The 26,884-nt window shown below is 34.1% G+C and overlaps 1 protein-coding gene across 1 annotated transcript; it reads right to left on the bottom strand.

Moving 5' to 3' along the window:
* Window positions 1-1,663: 1,663 nt before the first annotated feature.
* Window positions 1,664-26,849, bottom strand: Apt1 (Acyl-protein thioesterase 1). Its single transcript, XM_089633436.1, has 5 exons — window positions 26,652-26,849; window positions 26,532-26,563; window positions 11,645-11,858; window positions 7,540-7,713; window positions 1,664-6,637 (listed from the first exon to the last, which is right to left on the bottom strand). Exons 1-5 carry the CDS (start codon window positions 26,697-26,699, stop codon window positions 6,446-6,448), a joined length of 660 nt encoding a protein of 219 aa, XP_089489562.1. The 5' UTR covers window positions 26,700-26,849; the 3' UTR covers window positions 1,664-6,445.
* Window positions 26,850-26,884: the final 35 nt, after the last annotated feature.

Below are 26,884 nucleotides of genomic sequence, written 5' to 3'. Positions count from 1 at the left end.
ATTATTTATTATCGTTTTGACCAAAAACAGGTTTGTCTATATTTCCAAAAGTTTCCAGTAATTCTTTTAAACTCTAAATTCGATCAATCAATAGTACATCAGTCAAATAATAATACCAATATAATGTACCTAACGGTCTCAGTGCGTATTGTGCAGAACAGGAGTCGGAACGATACAATACAGCGCCGACAATCGATATCAAATATTATTCCGATACGAATACCCGAATACTAAACCCTGATTGCTAACGACATCAGAACATAATTCTATAAGCAACAAAAGATACTTGTCCCTTTCGCCCCCGTCGGTCGTAGCAAGTAGGAAGCATCGGTTCTCCCACTCTTATACTCGGAAATCTTTCGCATACCACGAATGTTTGTCTCTTTCGCTCCCGTAGGCCCCGTGATATTTGGCCGTGGAGCATCGGCTCTCCTGCTTCCACACTTGGATCATATTCAGTAACACTGATATTTGTGAATCTCGTATTGAGATATCCGAAATGTGGCGGTATTGAGAATATTTTCACTATTATTAATACATTTGGCCCAGCCTTACTGGTTGCCCTAGTGCCATCTCATCTGCTTTCGTACCTCCATGGCTGAAGGCATGTTTAATTTGCGCACAAATGGGTGCGCTAGCAGCTTATAGGTTAAGGATAGCAAAACTTCCCACGAACGACATTCTGTAATCACAGAATCTGTAACGTCTTCAGTGGACAGTAACCACAGTTTTGTAGTACACAAAAGGAAACAAATTTAAGTATTATATATTTGTTTATTAACATAGAATTTTCAAAAATATTTACTAGTATTTACATAGGAAATTTTGAAAAAAACTTGTTAATGATATTATAATAATATATTATGTAAATTGAACTAGCGCTTTTATCATGCATGTTTTTTTTTTCAAGGAGTTCTTTACGAGAACGGGGATGGACAAACATGCTACAAGGACTAAGGTACTTTTATGTCGTTTCTATTTAATTAGTACGTACAGAACAGAATAGACATAAGTTATGTAAAAAGGAGTCGAGTATACAATACCTTCACATTTCTTTGATTTACTGATAAACAATAACATAACCATAACCAGAGAAGTGCAAAACGAAAAATGCTAAATTTATAAATATATTATGCATTCCCGCAAGGCATTCCTCATTAAAGAAATCAATTAACAGTTTGATAATCAGTATAAAAATAAACTAGTGCTCCAACTATTTTTTTATATATTGAAAATAAATCTTTATCTTTTGATTAGCTAATTATTTCAAAACATCTAGCCTAGTCTAGCGAAAGAAAACACAGTATAATACTCATCCTGTGAAGTAATGTTGATTTTTTCAATGCCTAAACACTAAAAAGACAGCATAGACATATTATTTTGTATTTGATAGATAAATATAAGATAAGGTTAAGTCTTTTTTTAATGAGCAGCTCTCTAAGGATAAAATATTCAAATAAGAAAAGACAATTGAAATTATTGTATATTGCCAAAGCTAGGATCCCACCATAAATCAATTTGATAACTTTAGGTTTTTTGTATGAAAAAAATTTGTCCTAAAAACCATAGATATGCCAATATAAAGACAGTAAAATTCTCATTCGGAGCCTACTTATTATACTATACACCAATGAAAAACTCTGAAAGTTTATTCCATAGACTTTCTCATTGGTGGTTATAGTTAGGCAATCATATTCACGTAGCAACCTCTATTCTATGGTTAATTCTATAAATACAGAATATGTAGAATAAAAAGTTGATTCGATATTGGGTTTCTATTCCGGCGTTCTATGGCATAGAAAGCCTATTCTCACAAATCTATTTCATAATATAGATCATAGAATAGACGAGAGGGGAACTCTCCATTAGGTTTGCAGCATTCTATTCTTTCTGACTACCTTTGGGAGAAACAGCAAGATAAATTATTTAAATACATTGTTGCATCATAAAGTTGGCTATAAACATTCAATGACAATATGTACTACTGTGGTAACTAAAAACACAGTGTCTTACTTGAGTCTCAAGGGAAGACACCATGTTTTTACTTACCACAGCAGAATAATTGAGCCCGTATGCAGAAAAACAGCAGTTGTTTGTTGTAGCAATGGCAGTTGACCATCTTAGCTAAAAGCGGGTCTCCTGCGCACAAAATGTTTTCAAAACATTGGAGCGAGGCCGTACACATTTATTTACTGCCGCATACACAATGATTTTGCTATCTGTGGAAAACATGTATATATTTAGAAAAAAAGCAACATTTTGTGTGGAGTAGACTTAAGGAGAACATCTATTCTGCAATCCATGTTTATATTTTTTCTTCAATTTTGGCCCCATATGGGCTCAATTATTAGATCAATCCTTCATAAACAAGTATAATATTGATGCATCGGTGACCATCTGGATTTAAAATACATTCAGGCAAACAAGAGTTTATCACTAAGATTCTCTAAGCCAATTAATTTACCCATCCTGCAGGCATCATAAATACAATGTTGAGATAACTATGTAAAATAAGGATTTAATTTAGAACTAAGATGAACAGGGTCATCAAGCAGATTCGAATTTTAATACATATCTATCTATAAGCAGATAATATATGAGCTGGCCAAATCATTTCAAAAATTTCAAATGTGGTAAGAAACAAAACAAAGTAACACAATTTATTGTTGGTAGTGTCACACTACGCCATATGCATCAAGCATTTTTTGGGTGGGGCCTATATCACCATATCGCTCGCCATACAATCCCATACAGACCTGTCACACCAGACAGATGTGTTATAAGTGTGGGCATGTTGATGATGATATGCCGTGATCTGGTAGCCAGGCGATATTTGAAAATGATGCAACCCCCTCTCTTGTCGTACGGAGCTGCCGTGGTCAAGATGACAAATCCCGTAAAAATAAATGATATTCCGCGGCAGCTCCCCACTTGATCTGACCCCCTCTCTTGCTGTAGATTTGTGTGACACTTCAACATATAATCTGTATAGGCCATGCCCAAAAACGCTTGATGCGTACAGCAGACCACTGGCATTAATTAAATACAGTACTATCTCAGTAATCCGCAGTTGAAATTTGCCGGTATTCATGTCTAATTCGGTAGTCTGCCGCGTGCCTAAACTCCAGCGCTAAACTTATTACATTAACGGGTTAGGTTATCTTACTCTTACACACTAAGTTACTATACTGCCGTTTAGCTTACTAGAGCTGACCATTTTACCCGTAACCAGGGGTATTGTTGTGTAAGGACATTTCCGTTCGTCAGCGAATTTAGCAACTCTCACATGTGTTTCTGTTTGTTTCGTTCTGCCACATTTTTAATCAATTTTTAGCATATTTTGGACATATGCACTATAATCTGCCGCTTTCACTAATCGGACAATTGCCCGGTTTTTGGGGTGGCGAATTAGTGAGGGAGTACAGTGGTATATTCCAATTAGCATTAACTTATTGAAGCTATTACACTTCATTGTAATATTTAATTATTGAAATTAATTTCAAAAAGTCTCAACGAAAATATGAAACAGAAGAAAACACAGAAAATAAATTACTCGGTTGTAACGGAAACTCAAACTCTAGTATTTTCTGGACTGGCGTCTCTAATTGAGTTATAAATAAATTTGATTTCCATCAAAAGTACGATTAATAAATAATTGAAAGTAGAATTAATAATTTTCAAATAAGATTGATAAGTATTACAGAATTCAATCAGCTCGATTGGTTAGAGACACCAGTCCCGGATAGACTAGAGGTTCTTCGTTTGAGCCGCAGTCATGACTCTTGTGTTTCATATTTTAATTGGAGTTGTTAATTTCCATAATAAATCGAATAATAATATGCTCCATAATTACTAACATAAATGGAAAGGACCTTTAATTCTTAAATCGGTAACCGGAAAATACAGAACACTTTTGAAAAGTTATACAAAGTGATGGACAAAAAAAATAGGTTAGGCTAGTTTTTTTTTAAATGTCAAATTTGTGAAAAGTGTTCTGTTTATCATGGAACCACTCAAATCGTATATACACTGCCTGAATTGACATCATTTCATCATTTGTTGCAGGTTAAATTATAGAATAATGGATGTGTCTATAACACAGGTCTGGTGTGAATAATGTATGTAAAGATATTCAAAGACAACTGGAAAATGCACCTAACTGTATTTTCGGTCTATAAATTAAAAATTTAAAAAAAGATTTGAATTTAGAACCAATTCAATTTGTGGAATGAATCAGTTATTTTGAAAAGTTAATATGCCAATGAGAATGCAGAGTTTAATATTATCTATAATAAAAGTTTGCATGTTTTCTAAGATGATCAAAAATAAGATTTTCCTTACTTACTTGTAGAGACTAATAATTTTCATTAAAATATTAGTTCTCTAATATTCAAATCGTAAATGTTTATATTATTTATTTGAAATGCTATCAAATTATGTCGGGGTTCAATAATTTCGTGTGAACGTTCATTAACCTTAAATTACAATATTGATCGCAGAATGCTAATAAAGAATATTCTCATTTTACAAGCACCCAGTGTCAATAGCTCGGGAAAATGACTAACAAATTAATTATTGATCTGATATCATAATTTTTTCCTACACTTTTTACTAGTCGTGTAGAGGTCAATTTGAAAACAATAACAAATTAAAATACAATAAGGAATGCAAAGAACAATAAAGCAAATTTTTTAAATTGAACTTTCTGATTGTATCTATAATTTGACTTTGTGACAAGTTCATAATTAAAAAAGTCTAAATAATTTTGTTATTTTCTATTATAATCAATACAGATCAATATATGTACCAAACAATGGGGTATTTTCACAAAATATAAATACTGCTAAAAAGGTGTGGAAGATTTAAAACGATCCCAACGGGCTTCAGCATCATGATATAGGAAATGCCAAAGTGTGGTAAGACGGCTGTAACCAACATCACCCGGCATGATGTCAATGCCGCTGAGTTCGCGAATAAAAAGGAACATGTCATTTTGCAACTAATCAAAAATGGCACATTTTAAATCATTTAGAAAAATTATCCATCAACATAAAAATACACTTTTTCGAAAAAGCGAAAATACCCTATTGCTGGCAGAATGAAAATAATAAATACGAACGTCATATTGTTTTGGGTCAAAACTACAAATATAATATCATGGATAGTGGCAAAACAACTGAGCCCTTATGCTACATTTTCCTCGGTGCGATGATCGTTCAGCGACTTTTGTTGAATGATACATTTTGCGATCATGTGTTTGGCAAAACTTTAAAAAAAAAAAAGGTCAACATCATCCTCAGTTTCTTCTACAAGCAAAGCCCTCGTAACTTTATTTCGCTACACTTCCCTCTTTTTTAAATTGAGGACGCATGTGACAGCTACCACAGTAAGGGATGATTCGCCACTTTCTTGAGAAGAATGTCATCATCCGCATCAGAAAAAAAGAAGGAGCCATGTTGTAAGTAGTTCTCACAACAAATTACGTTGGCGACGACTCTAGCAGCAGTTAGAAGCCAAACAGCTCTAGGAAATAGTGAACGATCATAGCGATATTCGCATTGAGGAAAATCTACCTTTATGCAGATAAACAGCATTGTATGAAAAAGTGAGTTCTGAGATACTGGCTATCAACCCGTAGGAGCCGGCAAGAATATTCAATAAATAAAAATACATTTTTGGGCCAACATGAAGACAATACATGATAAAGTAACACTTTGATATTGTTTAATAAACCCAACAGAAGTAATATCTAAAGGAAAAATGAAGTATAAGTTCGACACTGCAATTGCAGTGCTTCGTGATGCGCGAAGGCGCAATTCTTCAACACTGCAATTGCAGGTCTCCGGCTCCTAAGGGTTAAACATTTCATTTGACCGTGATGAGCAAATATACATAAACTTTGAAAGTCAAATACATTTATTTGTAATAAGGTATTTCAATCAATAGACAACACGTTTTGTGTATTTTAATTACTCATATAACTTATTCATAAATTTTGAGTACAATACACGTAAAAGAAAAAGAAAAAATAACACCATTTTTCCAAAAATCAATATTTTTCATTTTCAAACAAAAATTTCCATAAAATTTTAAAATTACAGATTCAAGACATGTCACAACATATTAACAAAAAACACAATGCTGAAATAAAACTTCCCGCCATTTAATGACAAATATACCAAGCACCGATAGCACAAACCATCAGTTTCATTTAAATAATGACCACAGGTCTTGTAATGTCATCTGTGGTTGAGATTTTAAAACAATTTTTGCTGCGAACGTAGTTGTGTACATGGCGCGTAATTTGAATGGATCTGCACAAAAACAGTGTTATTTCGATAACTCTATTCCGCATTAGGGCTCAATTGGTATTTTGGATGATCAAATAACTCTTTACGTAAAATAAAGTATAATATAGGTTATATTACATATTACAGGTAATGGATTAAGTGGAAGAGCCAATGAGCTTGTGCACGAAGACCTTCATGTCTTCGAGTTCCTCGTCACAGGAGGAATGCATCATGCCGCGGTATGACTTGAACTCGGTGTTTGCCATGAAGGTCTTCAGGAAGGTGGCAGTCATCTGGCCCCACTTGTAGGGCACTACGGGGTCGCAGTCGCCGTGGAACTGGATAATCTGGAAATATTAATGTATTTATTATTATTGTTATGATTGTCCCGAAATTTTACAAGTAATGATTGAATGAAAATGTGAAACATCTTGATCAAATAATTGTATGTATTCACTGCCATTTAGTGTTACATATCTTGATTAAATAATTGTATCGATCGTCTGGAAATTTTACGCATCTCGATTAGTTCATTGTATTGAATGTCTTGGATCTTACACATCTTGCCTAACCTTAACCTGCTTCATAACTCTGCCCAACCAGGTGGCGATATAGTACCTCCGTCTTAACACTGTACAGACAGGCTCTTGTGAGGTGTCAAATAAAAAAAATAACCTTCGCTGGTCTGCGCCTTGACCCTGAGACATTTTCGACAGACTGCACCTCCTGCACATCTGCCGACCAGGCCAATTATACCTTCGGCTACCCTGCTTTACACTGGAGTACCCGGAAGACTCAACGTCTTCGCCAGTGCTGAACACATACACATGTCCGGTCTCCACCAACGCGGTGTCCAGCTACCAACTTTATCGCTACCAGTTTTATAGCTTTATCACCCACGCGTGATCTTCAACATGGAGGATTCGCCGCTGACAATATTCACCGACGTGGTGTGGATCTTCGGCCTGGGGAATTCACTGTCGATCTACATCCACCAACTTCGTGAGCATCGGTCCGATCTCACACAACTGCACTGACTCCAATAAACGCTGTGACATCACAACCTATATTGTCTCCTTATCACATCCCCAAAGAAAATTAGAAACATAATTTTTTTTATGCGAGGTCTACTATTCACAGAACAGCTAGTAATATTGTATTGACTGTGTGAAAATATTATACGCCAAAATAAAATTGCATTGATTTCTGGAAAACAAAATGGTTCAATAATACTTTAGAATGTACTCACTGGCAGTTCTTTGCTGGTTTTGAGATCCCCGGGGAACTTTTTGTGGAGGGGCATCCAGCAGGACATGGCCACCACGCCGGCCAGCGGCTGTGGAAAGGTCATGGCGGAATACAGCGCCAGCGCTCCGCCCTGCGAGAAACCGGCCAGGATGATGCGGTTGGCCGGAATGCCTCCCTGAAGAAAATAAAGATAAAGGTCATGTTATTATTTAGTGCTACGAACTCAAATAAATACATAATAGAGTGGTAGATACTCTCAGTATCGCCCTGGTATTTTGGTTATATAATGTAAAGACCAATGCTGAAGAAATACTACGTAGAATAGAACACCTGTAATAAGATTACCTAACAAGTATTTATAGGCAACGTTAAAGCATGCTTGGGGTGAAATATTACATAATTGTCTTATAGAAATTGTATTGCTATTATCATCATAATAAATGTTATTTAAAACAACTTTCTCAGAAGTTAAAATACTATGGTAGTGAGAAATATTTAAAACTAGCTGTACCCCGCCACGCGTTGCTATAGCTCAGTCTGTCTGCAGAAAAAGAAACAAAAGCGCGTGTTGCTTTTACGTCCAACAGATAACGCCACTTTTCAAAAAGCATGTTTATCCAACAGAATGCGAAGTTTTTCAAAAAAAGCAGGTTTGAACAGATGGCGCCGTTTTTCAAAAAAAAGCACATTTGAACAACAGATGGTACTGTTTTTACAAAAAAAACAAGTTTTTTACCTGTCACAGGAGACATCTAAATAATACTAGTGGGCCCGGGCAGACGTTGTCCTGTTACAGACCGTCTTCTATGTAGACCGCATTTTATATAGACATCATTTTATCTATATTTTATGCATTTGATTTCAGTATGATAGAAAATAAGTAAAAATGCGACCGGCACATATTCTATACTCTTAAAACTGACTTAAAGTTTTTTTTTTTTTAAAAAGACCAACTTTACCGGGTTAAGAATAACCTGACAATATTTGAAAATCTTCTACTGTTGATTAATGTAAATGTTGATTGTGTTGTGACTTGTGAAGGAGGACTTAGCCTACGAGGAATTGAACACAATACGCATGGGTGGGACCCAAACGCGATGTCAACTCAGCCACCGACAGGTTTAGTATTTGTCTTTAATAGTGTGACAGATTGCCGTATGAATATGATACATAAAAAACACTTTCGATGTACATTTTTTATTTCATTTTTTATTCATCTCATATTCAAATGTAATAAATTAAAATGAAAATTCTTAATTGATGGTGGATAAAAAACAATGTTAAAAATGAGGTAAATAAAGGTTGATTCTTCTGTCCAAACAATATTGTTGTATTTAATTATAGTAATGAATTTAACCGGTCAGCAACGTAAGCAGATATACACGATAAAATAACGATAGCAGTCAAGTACAATAAGCGTGTTTACACGTCAACGCGTGTGTTTCCACAAAAATCGTCATAACTCCGTTATTCTTCTAGTGACATCCCTAAAACAAAAAGTAGAATATTCGTATTGAATGAAGCTTCACATCTCTATTCAAAGTTATCCATAGAAACCCGTAAAAAGACCTACTCAGTGGAAGCAAATTTTACCCGCCAAATCGTAAAACGACGCCAAGAAAGCCGTTTGACGTGCCGACCCGCCTCGCAAGTTTAATTATTTTTTTAAAAATATATTTTGTATGAAATGGTCAAAAAGTGAAGCGACAGAATTGTTTATTGTACATTTGTACGATGAAATAAGTGTTTTTTTTTTACATTATCCGTGATTTTAGTATCGTTTTTACATAAAACATTACAGGTGAGTCATTTTTACAATTTTTTCATGTTTCCATTCTAAATTTAAATATTTACAAATGTTAATATTTATTTATGATACAACAATTTGAAAGCCTATTTTGTAACCTTTCTAAAACAGTTTTTACTATTCGGCTCCGTTCAGTAATGTTTCATTTATAGAGCTTTGATTGTGAGGCGGTAATAACACAACGTTTTCGTGAAATTGACATTTCGATAAAGACATTTTAGCTTCAAGTTCGCGAAAAGTCGGAGGGGTTAAATTTAATGTAGTGCGATTTGGTGAACAATATTTTGTCTTTTGCCAATATGAAAAGATTCAATGGTTTACCCACACGTAATCATGCAACATATAATTGGACATGGGAGAAACATGTGGTCCAGGCCATAAATGAACACATTGTCTGCCCCTGTGATTTGATGATTGTCATTGCGAATGCCAAACGAATCGGAAATTGAAGCCGTTTGAATAGATTGTAGTCTCCGATGGTATCATTAGGATAAATGGCAACAGAATGATTTCTCCCTTAAACTTTCTGTTCAAAATGGTTGCTTCAATAACATTTCTGATGATCCGTTTGATGACCAAACGTGCAGTTGCATAATCCGGGTGGGTTTAAATTACGAAGCAGAATTATCGTGTGGTGGCATTCCTCGCATATCTAGTGTATTTAATTAATTCAATTGGATAATAAAATCAATATACAAAAAGATAAACAAATGATAAACAAAATAAATACAAACTAACACGTTTATGTTCGTATATTCGTGGAACACTTCAGAAAAGTTCTAGAGTTATGGAAACGTTTAAATCAGCACTGAAAATGATGTCAATTCATTTGTTCACACCGCCATCTATTGAAGCCTACACAATTTAAAAATGAATTACGCCCCTTTTTTCTTGTAAAAATCATTAAAATCGCATTAAAAAATATTTGTGGTTATATGTATTTATAGATCACGACAACAGACTATCGATAATAGATTTATCGGGTCTAAAACTATCCTATATTTCAAGTTTACAAATTCATAAAATTTTATTGAAATCGGTTAGGCGGTTTCAGAGATTAGTGCATACAAACACAGTGACACATGATTAAGATAGGTATATAAAAACACATGCGTATTCGAATGGAACGTTGTGTCAAAGTTTCAAAGCAATCGGTGAAGGACAGATTTTGAACAAACAAACACTTACATTTTATTTATATAGTTTAAAATTATAATAATTGTGGTTAAGATGATGCACCACATTGTGTAACATTTGGAATTGGGCAATAACAATAACACTCCTTATGTGTATGGTGATAAGGTTTAAATCCCCATTTAATTTATGCAAGAAAAAAACACTCGACACAAGTTCAGGCACAAATAGTTAAATGTTTTACAATTATTTTCTAAAGAACTTACATTGCCACATTATAAAATAGAACCATAACTGAAAATGGGTTTTTAGGTACGAGAGTTTGAACTTTAAAGCAGTTTTTACAGGCCTGATACTCTATTTTTTTCTGGGCTTATAAAAAGACTTGATCAAAAAAATGCTCAAGTATTTCCAAGGCTAAGATCTGTTCTCCTCGCAGTATTTAATTAAAGCATCCAAAATATTTCTAAGCGATCAAATTTACACACCAAAAACACATTACGAAGGGATAAAAAGGTGCATTTATTGTTTTTCATAGTTTCGTGAGAAGTGGCAATAATCTATGAAAAAATTAATGCCAAAAAGTTGTTGCCAATATTTCCATTGTCGAATGAGAAGGTGATAGGGACACATTTCCCCATGTGGTGTCCAGGTATCGCACATGTAGAAACGTGAGACGTTTTCTATGGGGACATACCGCACCTAATCATCATCATCATGTCACAACTTTCATTTACAGTTCAGTACAGTTGTGTTAGAAGTTGCATTATTAGAGACGTTAGAATCTGTACTATCAGAAGTTGTGCTGTTAGAATCTGCACTGTTAGAATCTGCACTGTTAGAAGTTTAAGAATGTTACATTCTCATCAAATGGCCATTCAGCTCCATTTCATAATTTCAGCTTTTGAACAAATTGTGATCAGCAGAAAAGGACAATTACCATGTTGTTAAGCTTATCAGATCATTACAATTTGTTAGAAAGCTGAAACGCATCTAGAATCGACGTTTAACGGGGACCTTTCAAATGTCAAAAATACAAAATGTCACTCAATGGCCATTTGATTTCTTCATCACTCGTGATTTTTCTGCAAAACAACTTGGCCTTACTGTTAGAAGGTCTACCGTTAAAAGTAGTAGAATTGTTCTATTAGAAATTCTACTGTACCTTGATCTCCGCATTGATCATAGAGTGTATCAGCTCTGATGCCTTGATGATGCCCTGATCATCCTCCTGCCCTGAGGGGTCGAGGGTGCGCAGGTCGAACCAAGAGGGCATGCGGAAGCCGGCGTTGAGGGTCACGGACATGGTGGCCGCCGTGGGGCAGATCACCTTTACGTGAGCAGGGCGCAGCGCCCCCATGGCCCTTGCCCAGCCATGGCTGAAAGAATAATAAAATCATTCAAATACGTGTATGGTAGAAATTGGGGATGCAGAAGGGAGATATGGCACGATCGAGTGAACCAAACACTACAGTGGGGTCATGTCATTAATAATATTCAGTAATAATAAGAAACATCAGTGAAAACCAAAGACATCCAAATTGATACGACTTGTCCTAACATGAAATCTGGGCATCATTTTGACAAGCTGGAGACAAACCATGTGACCATATTGTTGGCACCAGGAGGTTTCGAGAATGCTTTGAATAAACTACGATATCAGTCGTACATCGACCGTTAAAAAGCGCAGACCCGGCGCAGAAAAGTAAGGTTCGCTAAAGTAAGGCAAAGGTTTGCAGCACAGTACATTGTGGGACTTTTCAGCGCAGGATCTGAACAGTCATTTTTAAATGTACCACCTGGCATAGCAATGTTAAAAATGAGTGAGGTGGGTAAATTATAAAACATTTGTAAAAGTGTTTAACTGAATAGCATAATAAAATATTCAAATTTGGAAACAAACCTGAACTTTTGTTTACCCGATTTGGGATTTGCAGTTAAGATTTTTACAACAGCTGGTGATTTGCTCGCCATTGTAAAAAAAGACAAGTAATTCATAAGCAGTTTTTTCTCAAGGACTGAATAAGAGGTATTACAATGCGAGACGCCTACATACTGTCAGATTCATTTATGGTCACGCAATCTCACTCTCCGCTCACCTTGGTTTGTTCCCCTTTCCTTGATTAGCTGATCTACAAATTTTAATGTCTATGGTGAAAATCTATTACTGGTTCAATTATTATACATAAGTATTCCCTTAAATTTTGAATTTTACCATCTTCCGCATTGTCGATAAAGCAGTGCTTCACAGTTAGAATGTCAACGTCGAAACTGACAGATGACGTACGACGTGGAAGATAAAACAGAACGCAAACCAAGATGGCGATATTGCGTCAGATTTTTACATGGCCGAAGTAATCAAAAGCATATGTATTGTTGGTATAAATCATAAAAGGAGATTGATTTAGGACAGGTTGTTTCACAGAATTTGAACAATTCATCAAATTTCAAAGTTCATTTTCAAGTTCTATTATTATTTCAGTTCTGCGAAGCAATTAGCCCATAATGATATAATAACAGAACTTGAATAGGACTTTCACAGAATGTGAAAATTAACTTTAGAATTTGATGAATTGTTCAAAAAGAAGTAACATTGGAAAGATTGATTGAAAAATTTAATGGAAAATAAACAACAGAGCTTGAAAAACATTGCTGAGAAAATTATTATGCAAAATTCCATAGCAAAAATTAAAATCAGTGAATCATGTTTGAAAAAAAAATGTTTGCGATTTGGTGTGACTACAGATGAAAAGAAAATAGAAATATGTACTCAGATTGTTCATAGATAAAATTTGTGTAGATTGGTACAGTTCCATTATTTAAAAAAATGACAATGAACTCAAAGTGGTCAACATGCAAAAACAAATTCTGTGAATCATTCGCAAACAAAGGATGGAACACGGTCACATATTCATATTATTTAGACACAAAGACGGTTCTCTGTTGGATTATGCTATGAGAAAAGAAAAACTTCCATTGGTCGGTGGCTGAGTTGGCACTTGGATGGCAGTTGGTTGTTGACTGAGTTGGATCTTGCTTCCGGACTATCAGAATTTATACTTAACAAGATCGATAGAGAAGGATTACAAGACACTGTGGATTTGTTTAATGAAGTAAGAAAGTATGAACATATGGTCAACAACAAAAAAGCTTCTTGGCTAAGAGAAAATTTGGAAATGCAGGATCTAATAAAAATTTAGATAAAAGTCCATGCAAAATTTGTGAAAAATTGAATAAAGGCACTCGTGCCACCCTGAAGCCTCGTGCTGGTTATATACAAAAGAGGATGAAAAATTTAAGAGAAATATAATTAAACATGTTAAAAATTTAAGAGAAATATAATTAAACATGTAAACAATTTAATAGAAGTATAATTAAACATGTAAACAATTTAAGAGAAATATAATTAAACATGTAAACAATTTAATAGAAGTATAATTAAACATGTAAACAATTTAAGAGAAATATAATTAAACATGTAAACAATTTAATAGAAGTATAATTAAACATGTAAACAATTTAAGAGAAATATAATTAAACATGTAAACAATTTAAGAGAAATATAATTAAACATGTAAACAATTCAGTGATAGCGACGGAGTTAAATTAAAATTATCAAAAAGACGAATAGCATCATTTATAAAAGTCAAACTATTATTAAATGATAAATTAGAAATATATGGAAATGTTTCTCTAATTAATTCTAAGTTATTGAAACTAAAAGGTAAAAGAAACAATTTGAATGAAGCAGATTTAGTGACGATTAATGGTGTTAAAAGGACAAGTGGTTTGACAACTTTGAAGATAAAAATTTTAGAATTGGAGAAAAATGTTGATGTGTACATTATTGATAACCACAATTTCAAGTATGATTTTTTATTGTATTAGACATGATAAAAGACTTCAAACACATCCAAAGTGAAGACTTAGGACGGGTTGTTTCGGAGAAATTGAACAATTCTTCAAATTTCAAAGTTAATTTGCAAGTTCCGTGAAAAAAAATTTCAAGTTCTCTTGTTATTTCAGTTCTGTCAAGCAGCTAGCCAATAATGATATAATAACAGAACTTGATTGGGACTTTCACAGAACCCGAAAATGAATGTTGAAATTTGAAGAATTTTTCAAATTCTCCGAAACAACCCGTCCTTACAAATATCACAGAAACTCTGCCTGAATAATACAAATAAAAAAGAAGAAAATTCTACAGATATGAAAACAAATACTGAATTTAAGATACAGAAAATAAGAACACTGTAGAAAAAAATAGAAGAAAATTTAACAAAAATGTTTAAGAAGAAGATTTTAAAATAACAATAACAATTTAAATAATGATAAAAAAAGAACTAATAGACATTAATATTTATTACAGGTAAATAAATATATGTTTAAAAGACAAGGTTTTATGCAAAGCACAAAGGATAACAAATTATTATAAGCAATAATTATTAGCCTGAAACACAAATATAAATTGAATAAATCTTCCGAGAAAAATGGCAATCCCAGCAATCAGAAGGTGCGGGTTCAATTCCCGTCAGCGGCATTTATTTTTTGTCGGAAGATTTTTTCAATTTATTTATATATATATATTTTTTTAAAGTTCTTTATTGGTTTAAAGATGTACAATTATAATTTATATAGATTACAAAGTTTTTTTTTTAATATCGGAAATTTTTTTTTGAGCAAATGCTTGTGTTGAAAAGGTGGAGAAACGTAATTAATAACTAATGTAACTATATTATTATTTTAAACAAAGAGAAATGAAATATTTGTGTTTCAGGCTTAGTAATTATTGCTATAGACAAATACACATCAGTGTTTGCGAAGAGTAAATATGATGTTGACACTGATAATGGATATGAAGCGTAGACAGACTTATTAGCTGATAAATATTGTAGTAAGAGGCCTCACAGACGCAGTGGTGTAGAAGATAAAAAGGAAATAGAAGGGCAAATAATTACTGTGGTGGTAGTAGGAGATTTTCAAATAATGTCAGGTTATTCGTATACCGGGAATGTTTGTCTTTCTGATAGAAGAGTTCTACAGTCCATTTGCTGCACAGGTTACTCTAGCATTTAAAAAATAATTTAAAAAAAATCTAGATTGTGCATAGACTTCAGAGACTATAGTAATACTTCAAACTCAACCATTTCCGTTGATTGAAGATCTAATGACAAAGACCCGAAATCGCAATTTTTTTCAACACTGGATATAAACTCAGCGTTTTGGTCTATTCCGTTACGGATTGAAGACAGAAAAAAAATCGGATTTGTAAAACAGGAGGAGCATTATCATTATTGGATTAAAGACTACTCCGGCAATTTTTCAGAGGATATTAAAGTAACCAATTTTGCTACCAGTTACATAGATAACATTCTTATATTTACATAGATGACATTCTTATTTTGAGAAAATATAAAGTAACTAATTTTGCTGTCAATTACATAGATGGCATTCTAATATTTTCAAAAACACAACACATTGATCATTTAACAAAGCTGCTGAATGCAAACAAAACAGAAGGTTTTAGGTTAAAATTTACCAAATGCACATTTGCATCAGACATGGTACAATATCAGGGCCATATCAGCATAATTCAGTCAGGCCAGTAAGGGATAATTTGATTTCAATAAGGAATTTTCGTATTCCAAAACCACAAAATTTCTAGGAAAAATCAACTTTTATCATGAGTACATTCCGAAGAGTGCAATAATACTAGACCCATTTCATAATTTACTAATGAAATCCTAAAAGTTTATTTGGACTGATAAATTCTAAAATGCCATTGAAACGATGAAATACCTGCTACGCTCAAAACCAGTGCTGGAAATTTTGTTATCAAGATTTATCAATTAATATATAAACAGATCAGAGGCGGCTCTAGGAGTTCAGAAGTGGAAGGTCAATCGAAAAAAAAGAATGTGAATTGTTAGGCTACGTAGTAAGCATTCGAAGATGGGTTGCAAGAGAGATATATAAATACGAATGTTAGAGGGAGCGCGCTAATATTAAAATGCGATAATAATTAAGCGAAAATTATGAAAATATTTAATAATACACAATATGTTTGAAATAGAGCAAAAATTTCTCGAAAAATGCTTTAGTTGCATTTAAAGATATACTGTGAATTTTTTCATGCGTATAACATATAATAACAGAACAAAACGTGTTTTTAATAATTTTTGTAGCTTACTTTGCAATGTTTTTCTATAGAGGGAATTTCATATAATTAACATTTCGGCATAACAAATGTATTGATACAATAAAGAAATAATTGGTATTAATACGAATTTACTCCTAAAATACCACCCGGATTTGAAGAGGCGGAGGAGAAAATCGATTTTTGGCGAATTTTTTTTTTTTCATAAAATTTCGAATTACGTGGGAATTAGTTAATTCGAAAGTAGATTTTTGATGTCCCGTGGATTTCGAATTAACGAGGTTCTACTGTATTATCTTCAAAAATGACACATATTTTTTTCAGAACTTAAAGAGTTAACGAGAAACTTGTTTAAAATCAGTAGAATTTGGGAATGCGGAGGCTTAATACATATTGCTATGGCGTAGGGAATATTATAAAAATGCCAATGTATGTTACTAATTTGCCGGTACTCACATATTCCGAAGGCGGTAGTACAAAATGGTTTAATTTAAGATTATTCATCTAATTGTTTAAAAATATAACTAGTTAATGTTTTTATTTTTATTTTGAAAAATCTTCCTAAAAAGTTTTTAAATCACTAAGGACGGGTTGTTTCGGAGAATTTGAACAATTCAGCAAATTTCATTGTCATTATCAAGTTCTGTAAAAAAGATTTTTTCAAGTTCTGTTTTTATTTCAGTTCTGTCAAGCAACTAGCCTATAATGATATAATAACAGAACTTGAATAGGACTTCCGCAGATCCCGTAAATGAACGTTGAAATTTAATGAATTGTTCAAATCCTCCGAAACAACCTTTTAACTCCTACCTCAGTCCATTGTTTATAAGTAGATTTGAAAAGTAAACAATGAAAGTAAAAGTACCTATACATTCATTTTACTGCACCTCAAAAACCACTGACAAAAATTATAACTTTTCGTTTAAAAATATTGTTTTTAACCTCTTTATTTTTCTCTCTTGTAACAAAAACTAGTTGTCACTTTATTTGAATATGTTTGTCACGATATAATGAATTGTTTGCTATTTCTTTCAATACGATATCCACAGAATTTGACATTTTAAATTATTCCATGCAAATTACATCAACAATGATAAACATAATTTCACAAACTAATATTCAAGTTCAAGATGGCTATCGTTTATCACACAAAAAACTTTCCACTGACATTTTTTCACATCTCCCTCTAATTCCTTAATAATCCTAGATCGTAGATATCTCTATCTCACCGCGGTCATGTCCGAAAACACCTTAAAAAATAAATTTGTATGAAGCATACGTCAGACAAGATAGTGATTATCTCCTTTGTCTCTATAGCAAAGAGAAAGAAAGGAGATTGGTTTGGGATAAAATTCAAAGTGACCCACAGTAGGCGCATAGCTAGATGGCAGTGGAATGAATCGATAAAACATATGAATCTGCATGAGTAAAAACTAAATTAATAATCGGGTAAATACTTTTTTTTTATATTAATACTATTGCAGCATATTTTTGGGAGGTCATTGACCAAATGACCTTCTTAGAAGAGCCAACTCTGATACAGAAGTAGGAGATATTTTGAAGGATCAGAATAAAAATGAAGAAATAGAAAAAAAATAAAATTAATAGATATACTTTTAAAAAACCAGAAAAAAGAAAAAAAACATTTTGAAAAATACATGAAAACCTTTGCCCGTCGTCATACAATTCAATAAAATTGAAATGGTAAATGAATACGTTTATTCGTGAGTGACTGTTAACACATTGTAATCAGATCACGTATTAATACGTTTTTAGCAAATTAATGCTAGAGAGCGGATCACGTATTTATACGTTTTTGATAGATTGTTAGTGGAGCGCGGGTCACGTTAAAATACGGGTTCCAATATACTTGAGTTTTCGCTATATAGCGTCTGTAGGCTTGTAGCCATGCAATAATAATTTTTATTTTACATTTAGAAATATTTTTTGTGTATAATTTGTAAAATAAAGGATGTTATGTAAAAAAAATATTATTTTTTTCAAAACTTTCCTACTTTATGTGAAATTCTGCACTAGTTTAACGATGAAGAATACATTTCTAAATATAATAAAATAAAATGATAATTTGCAAAAAAAATTATTGAAATCAAACAAATATTTTTGAAGTTATCGCAATTTTTCTAGAGGTCTACGTTAGCGCGAAATTACGCAGAAAATCACCCGTTACCAGCACTAGTCCGCGGCCGAAAACTGCCCGATCACAATGTGTTAATTGCCATTTTAAACGGGACATTCAAATAAACAATATTTGTAAAACACTGAGAGCGATTGTGGGTAGATTTTATAAACTGAAGTGTTTCGTTCCTGCGAATATTTTAAAAATCATTTACCTATCACTCGCAGAATCAACTCTGCGATATGGAATAACCAATTGGGCACATTCTTGTAAAACTAACTTAAATTACCTACTACATATCAGTTCAAAATTCTATGGTTAAATTATTAGTTTCAAAAAATATTTTTTCACAAAGACGTAACAATTCATTGTATCGAAACTTAAGTATCTTGCCTGTGCAGGCCTTACTATGGGACAAAATATTAATTCAGTATATATCTGACTGTGGATATAAAATTAAATTGGAACATGAACACAAAACTAGGTTCACAAAGAATGAAGGCTGCTTGTTACAAAATATAACAATAAATATGGACAGCGAACCCTAGAATATAACAAAACCCAACACAAAATGTTCAACATGTTGTCAAGTAACATAAAAAATTGTAAATTCCCAAATAGATTTAGATATATGCTGAAAACATGGCTCATAAGTAGAATAAATTTATACTAATCATCACTATCAAGCAATAGTTGTTATTTATTAGCATGTAGATTTAGTGTTTTTTAGATTATGTGCGCCAATAATAATAATCTGTATATCTTATAAGTAGCAACAATATTATGTATATTTATAATTAGTAATAATATTTTGTATGCATATTTAAATTGTAATTGAACATGTACATCCTGTTGACAAACTGCTTAATTGTAGTGTAACGGGATAAAATTTTAAACAACAATAAAAAATTAAAATTTTCAATGTACAATGTGGAAGATAAAACAGAACACAATCCAAGATGACGATATTGCGTCAAATTTTTACATTGGCCAAAGTAACCAAAATAATAAATAGATTGTTGGAATAAATCATAAAAGGAAATTGGAAAGAAATTGATTTAATAAACTTCAACGTTGTTTCTTTGTTTTTTACAGAGAAACAAGTATTTTGCTGATCAATCAATTGAAAGGAATTGAAGTACAATATTATACATATTTTACCACAACTTATATATAATATTTGGAATAAATCATATGAATCCTATAATTTCTATACCCGCTATATCCGATTTTTTGACAAAATGATCTGAGTATGACATCTTGTTCACATTTTTGCGAGCAACAAGAGGAGCCTAAAATTGAGTTTCAAAACCCTCCTTATCACGACCAAAAACCATGTTAAAACTGCGAGTGAGAAACCAAATCCGCTATATCATACAGAAAGTTACTATCAAAATCCGCTATATCGGATTCAACGAATCACAAGCAGTTATTTTGCCAAAATACAATATGGCCGCCGCTCTGACGCCACGCTCGTGTGTCAAAATGATCTACTCGTGAGTTTCTAAACCCGCCATGTCGGCTCAGTTGACTTTCAAAATCACGAAGTGAGTATCAAAATCCGCTATATCCATTTTATTTATCGAAATTACTTAATTATTGCTAGACATATATAGAAAAATAAATGCTTTTCGAAATTTTATTACTCCAATTCATTATATAAAAAATTGTTATGCATTTACTTATGTACGCTAGAGATGTGACAGTTTTTTGCGGTTTTCTCCAAATCAATGAAAGTTGATATAGCAGGTATAGAAATTACACGACTCATATAAGGAAAATGGAAAGAAATTGACTTAATAAACTTAAATGTTGTTTACAGAGCAACACAAGTATTTTGATGATCAATCAATTGAAAGGAAAGTACAATGTTATACATATTTTACCACACTTATACAATATTTTAAATAATAAATAAAATAAAATGAAGAGTCAGAATAACAGAAGATAATGTATGAATGTGAATGAAGCAAGGAGTGTCTGCCAAACAAAATTGTGTGTGGATCTATCCTATCTTCCTACCCCTGCGGAAAAAAGGTCCCCCTATGATTAGTTAGAATTCTTTCTTGAAGATATACTCTAAATTGTGGCCTGGGTGGAAGCTAAGGCCTTACTTTTAACCTTCAGGAGTCGGAGCCCTTCAATCGCAGTGTTGAAGAATTGTGCCCAAGCACATCATTAAGCACTACAATTGCAGTGGCGACCTTATACATTCATTTTACCTTTGGATAATACTTTTACTGGGTTTGTTAAACACAAAAATCAAAATGTCACTTTATCAAGTATGGTATTGTCTTCATGTTGGCCTTAACAAAAAAGTATTTTTATTTATTGAACATTCTTGCAAAATCTTTAAGAAATGACGTTGAAAGCTGAAAACAATTACATTGGCTTAGAAATTTCAGACAAAAAAGCAATACAAATTTCAGAATGTCAAAACTCACTGTTTGAGAGATTTTGCTGCTTCGAAAACAGATTCCTGCTATCGAGCAATTATAGACTTGAGATAAATAATGCTAACGGGGTTTGAGTTAAGTTGTAACTGCTGCTGGCACATTTTTAATGTAAATTTCCATTTGAAGATTTGCGGAGAGACTCATTACTCATTAACACCCAATAAAAGAATTCTAGATAATTATTAACAGGTCACAACCCGGTGAGCTGAGACTTGTCAACTAACAGGAGTCAGAGGTCAACTGAAAATACTAAAAACACTGTGCAATTTTTCTGCATTGCCTTTAGAAAATATTCCTATTATTGCAATTGTAAACCTACTTAATTTACTTGAGTACTATGTGGTTTTTACATGGATATTTTTATTATCAATCAAATATCTATGTGTTATAAGTACGCACAAATAGACTCGTATAATAATAAATTAATCGAGAACTGAATACGGGAGGAGCTAATAAAGTTCAAAGGGAGGAAGGCAAGAAGCTCACAATGGAGTTCTGGTGACAACCCTTATATATATATATGGCAGCAAGGCATGTAACTGAGAAGGAAAAACTTACTTATGAAGTTGTGATGAATCAAGGTCTCTCCCGAGGTAGATGATATAATCCGTCATAGTAGCGCTATCTGTCGGCACAGTCGCATATGAATTACAGGGAACTGCATACAAAGGTGGGGGAGTTTCCTTTAGGGTTGCGACGAAAGGAGAAGGCGTGACTTTCTGACAGGACAAAGGGGATTACAGATAGGGGGCGTGTTTAGGTTTTGATTTATATAGCATCGACCTTGGAAATATTCCCACAAAATGAATAGGTGAACGAACGGGGCTAGGATCAAGGTTAAATCACTTGACATTCTAGGAGTTCACAACCTTTTTTGAACGCATAACTTCACTCGGACGGAGCGAGATTTGGTAGCAACAGGCCTGTTACTCGAGGTTAAAAGAAGTAAGAGGGTTGCCAATTTCAGACACTTGAGAGAGTTGATTTTTGGGAAAATTTCGAACATGGTTCTGCGTCATTTAGTCGGTAATAACCATTATCGAAAGTACTTAATTTTATACGTGGCTTATGGAAGACGAAAATACATTAAAATTAATGTATAGACGCTTGGCAGAGGAATTATGACCGAGTACATACGGGTTTGTTATGAAGGGAACTTGAGACCTCTGATTGATGCGAAACGAGTTGAGGGACGGAGAGAGAAGATAGGCGTGTGACAAAATCATTTGGGCCAACACCCATAATTGCAGGGAGGAATCGTGAAAATTCAGTAATAGTTCTTAAAATGAAACTGGCCAAAGAAATAAACAGGTTATCAAACCGATGCGATCTCGGACGAAAGGCAAAGGGTGAGCGACATGATGTGTACTGGGACATTTCAACTAGAACAAGTACCGAAAAGGCCTTAGGAACTTGGAATAATCAGTGAAAAGTGTGATTATTATACTAAACTACGAAAGGGGAAGGTGAATAAATGTGCAATGTAGGAGGCGACCTTACGCAAGGGACTTATCATACGGAGGAAGGGGAATGGTTGTCAGAAGTGATCGATTCGGGATGTAAAGGGAGGAACGGACGTGTACAGCATTCAATTCGGCAAAAGGCGAGTTGCGAGTTCTATTTCCACACGGGAGAAAGAAGATTAAAGGTAGGCTGTAGGATATATCCACGAAAACGGAAAGTTAAGAGGAAAATTTTGATTAGTTACGCGTAAGGGGACGTCTTAGCGCACTAAAGGAAAGGTCATCAGAACACACATCACGGACCAAATAGGAACGCGAAAAATTTAAATTAGAAAAACAGGTCAATTTTGACGGATTATAAGGCACCTGCAGGATGGGGCAAACTTCAGAATTTCACCAGTACGGGCCTGTGTTGTGAGACGGCAGATGCCCATTTTTTCTGAGAAACGCAGAAGGGTAAGTCTGATAAGTTTTAAGTCACACAGAGGATATTGTGCGAGAAATATAAGACCGTAACGCTTCAATAAAGGTTGGATCGCAACGACAAGCGTAGTTAATTACTGCTATAAGACATCATGCGCGGGCACAAATCGAGATAGTTCGTCACAAGTCGCCGAGGACCTTTTAAGGGAGTATACGCGCCGCGCTAGGAGAAATTATCACTTTGATAACTTATCCCGGACTTAGAGATTTTCTGGTCAAAAAACAGACAGTTCAATTCAGTGTTTGAAGAAATTAGACTCAGTGTCCTTGACGTAATAATTAAATTCAGGTTGAAAAGTCTAATTGGTATAAATGAATTGTATTAAAATTAATAAACGTTAAAATTTCTTCTCGAATAAAGTTGAGCGCGATTGCTATGGATTTAAATAAAGTCACGGATTATAAATGAATTGTATTAAAATTAATAAACGTTAAAATTTCTTCTCGAATAAAGTTGAGCGCGATTGCTATGGATTCAAATAAAGTCACGGATTATAAATGAATTGTATTAGAATTAATAAACGTTAAAAATTTCTTCTCGAATAAAGTTGAGCGCGATTGCTATGGATTCAAATAAAGTCACGGATTATAAATGAATTGTATTAAAATTAATAAACGTTAAAAATTTCTTCTCGAATAAAGTTGAGCGCGATTGCTATGGATTCAAATAAAGTCACGGATTATAAATGAATTGTATTAAAATTAATAAACGTTAAAATTTCTTCTCGAATAAAGTTGAGCGCGATTGCTATGGATTCAAATAAAGTCACGGATTATAAATGAATTGTATTAAAATTAATAAACGTTAAAATTTCTTCTCGAATAAAGTTGAGCGCGATTGCTATGGATTCAATTAGAGTCACGGATCATAAACAAAAGGTTGTGGTCAAAAGATAATAAACCAAAAATATTCTTCTCGGAAAAAATTAAACGAAAGTGATAAAACTTTAATTGGGAGCTTCAATGGAGCCTCGGATTAAAGTCAAATTATAACTGAAATCTATATACCTAAGTATCTTGCTACCGCGCTTTGGGCTCGATCGAAGCCGTGTTACAACGAAATTTTTCAATAACTACTTGGTTAGGGAGGGGATATCGAAGCACATTCATTACGGCCGGTAGAGAGGGTAACACAATAAAAAATTAGGAAAATAATGTTGAGGATGTATCAGGTGGAGGTAAAGATATTATGTATAAGCTCAGGGTAAATCTAGTGATATTCGCGAACACCCCGCCCAAAATGGCAACGGTTGTGTAAAACCCAACCCGGATGTTGTTATTTAGCGGATAGGGGCTGGGTAAGTGTTTTATTTCCAATTCAATTCAACCAAATTCCCAGATGGACTTGGAACGCGTGATGCTGATATTTGCCGACTGACAGTTACTACTAATCCACTTTAATATGTACATAAAACCAACATGTCAATTTTCAGGATTCCCCGACAAGATCAATATAATTACCCTCAAGCCTTACCCCATTCCCAAATTTACCTCTCGAATAAACTTCATAGTTGGGTAATGTCTGATAGTGTCGCTGCAAATCCGTTTCTCACAAACACGGACTAGACAGAAGGATTTTTTTTCTCACGCTATCACGTGAGAGGGGTTGCCAACGTGGACGAATCAGGCCAACGAAGCGCTGGAGAACTACTCCCCCTAACGGGGCCGTGTAGAGTCAAGGGCGCGAAAGTGGAATGAAGATTATGAAGCCAACTGGTAATGAACGAGAACACGGCCTGCAGTTGGGGCGTTTAGGATGAAGGCACTTTGGACGTCTGTGAAAATCCACGTGGAGGGCGGCGGCGTAATATTTCGTGGGAATAAGTCCGCAGCGCTATCACATTATTCAATGGTGTCGACCGAGGGGCTGATGTAAGCCAACTGGAACGCTCCCTTAGCGGAATTACAGCAGCTCCTTTGAGGTGAACTGTAGGTCTGACGGCACGTGGGAGATTGAGCTTCATCAGGCAAAACCTACACGACACACTTATCGCGTTAGTATCATGATATGGGATGCAATTACCTTCCCCATCTAGACTCAGTAAAGTAGCTCGTCCGGAGGAATGGGCGTTGGAGCGATTTCGGAAGTGGCGTGATGACTTAATTCGCTTTCTCTTGGACGTGAATGCATCCGACAGGTCAGGGTACCTTTATGAAATGGGTCGCCAGCTGTGGGGTATAGTGTAGCCACGTTGGAGTCAGCGTTTGATTTCTGATCACCATCCACCGTTCTCGTATTTGGTCAGCGGAGGAGCCAACGTAATTTGCAAAAAAAAAAAAAACATTTCGATCACATAGTTTACCCTTCCTCTCCTCCCCCCCCCCCCCCCCCCCCCTCTCGTCCCTTCCATATAAAAGATTAAGTGTCGAATAACAAAATTAATATATGTAAAACAGAATGAAGGCGACCCCGGAGCTGAGATGGTGAAAACCGTCGCACTATGCATGTCAATACCATACTATACTAATTTGTGCAATAACGAAACTATTTCATGTCCTCGGATTTATTTAAGGTAGGAAAGAGCTTAAAAGGAAAGGTTTACAATTGATTACTACTGTATTAAAGTTAGGGGTACTGTAGGAGACGAGAGTAGGCCAAACGCGCGGTCTTATAAGAAAGTTTTTAAAATTTCAATGGTAAAGGGATCATTCACTCTAATTTAAACGAACCAGGATTACCACAAATATATGCATTAATAGCCCGTTCATATCTCATATGAATTTCAAAACCAAAAAATACACAACGCTGAAAAAGGGGCATTATTGCGAATTAAATCTTAAGATCTTCTGCCGTATGTTCCATACGGGGGTCGAAAGACTTAGCTAGGGTTTCTTCTTAAGGTAGTCCTCTAAGGGCGCCACCAACAGCTTAGGAAAGTCGAAGGGCAATGACCAGGATGTTACAACATTTTGCAGATCAGACAGGAGAAATAACCATTATTTCAAATAGGTATAAATGTAGAAGGATGGAAACATTACAAAGTGTCTATGTACCAGTAATGGAAAATGAATTGCTCAGCACCATTGAAACTCTCAAACTACGCCACATAGAATGTGTTATTTTTCATCTTTACCTTAGTAGTAAAATAGAATCTTTTACATCGATCAAAGTTAAAAGTAATATAAATAACAAATTACTGAAAATTTCAGAAGATAATTTAAACACAAACCTCGGAGAATCGATGAATATAAAATTATAATGGTAAAAGATAGCATAACCACAACGTTAACACCTAATTGGTTTTAAGTGGTAACTATTTTCATCGGAAAATTTCAGAATAAACAAGTCAATCAAATATTTTTTAACAAGATTTTTTTCTACAAACCAAGTTGATTATACAATAATTTGAGCTTACCCAGTATCTCCCAGTCCATGGAGGAAAATTAACTGAAATAAACGATAATAAACAATTATTATAACTATGATTATTAACAAATTAGCGCAATATTATAGAATTTAGGAAAAATCGCTATACCGTCGCAGTCTGCTTTGCGGATGACGCGATGATAACTGGGCTAGTCATTTTATATTTTTTTGTATTATTACAAGTTGAAAAGCTTCAACACAGGGTCGTAATATCACTTTTTCAAATTCTTCAAAATCGATAACGAAGGCCGAAGACTGACAAACGCCACCTATAATCTGTAACACATAGATAAATTGGATAAATAGATATACGATATACTGCGATATACCCATAGATATACC

Source organism: Hesperophylax consimilis, chromosome 7, assembly GCF_061612785.1.
Source record: "Hesperophylax consimilis isolate HC1 chromosome 7, BYU_Hcon_1.0, whole genome shotgun sequence".
NCBI classification, from domain to species: domain Eukaryota; kingdom Metazoa; phylum Arthropoda; class Insecta; order Trichoptera; family Limnephilidae; genus Hesperophylax; species Hesperophylax consimilis.
This window is presented reverse-complemented; position numbering and strand designations above follow the sequence as displayed.

What these genes read in the sequence shown, in the direction of transcription:
- Apt1 (XM_089633436.1), bottom strand. Translation starts at nt 26,699, where the DNA reads ATGACTAGCCCAGTTATCATCGCGTCATCCGCAAAGCAGACTGCGACG. An exon ending in CATGGACTGGGAGATACTGG is followed by an intron (nt 11,859 to 26,531) that starts GTAAGCTCAAAT and finishes TTATTCTTTCAG; the next exon opens with CCATGGCTGGGCAAGGGCCA. An exon ending in AAACCAGCAAAGAACTGCCA is followed by an intron (nt 6,638 to 7,539) that starts GTGAGTACATTC and finishes TAATATTTCCAG; the next exon opens with ATTATCCAGTTCCACGGCGA.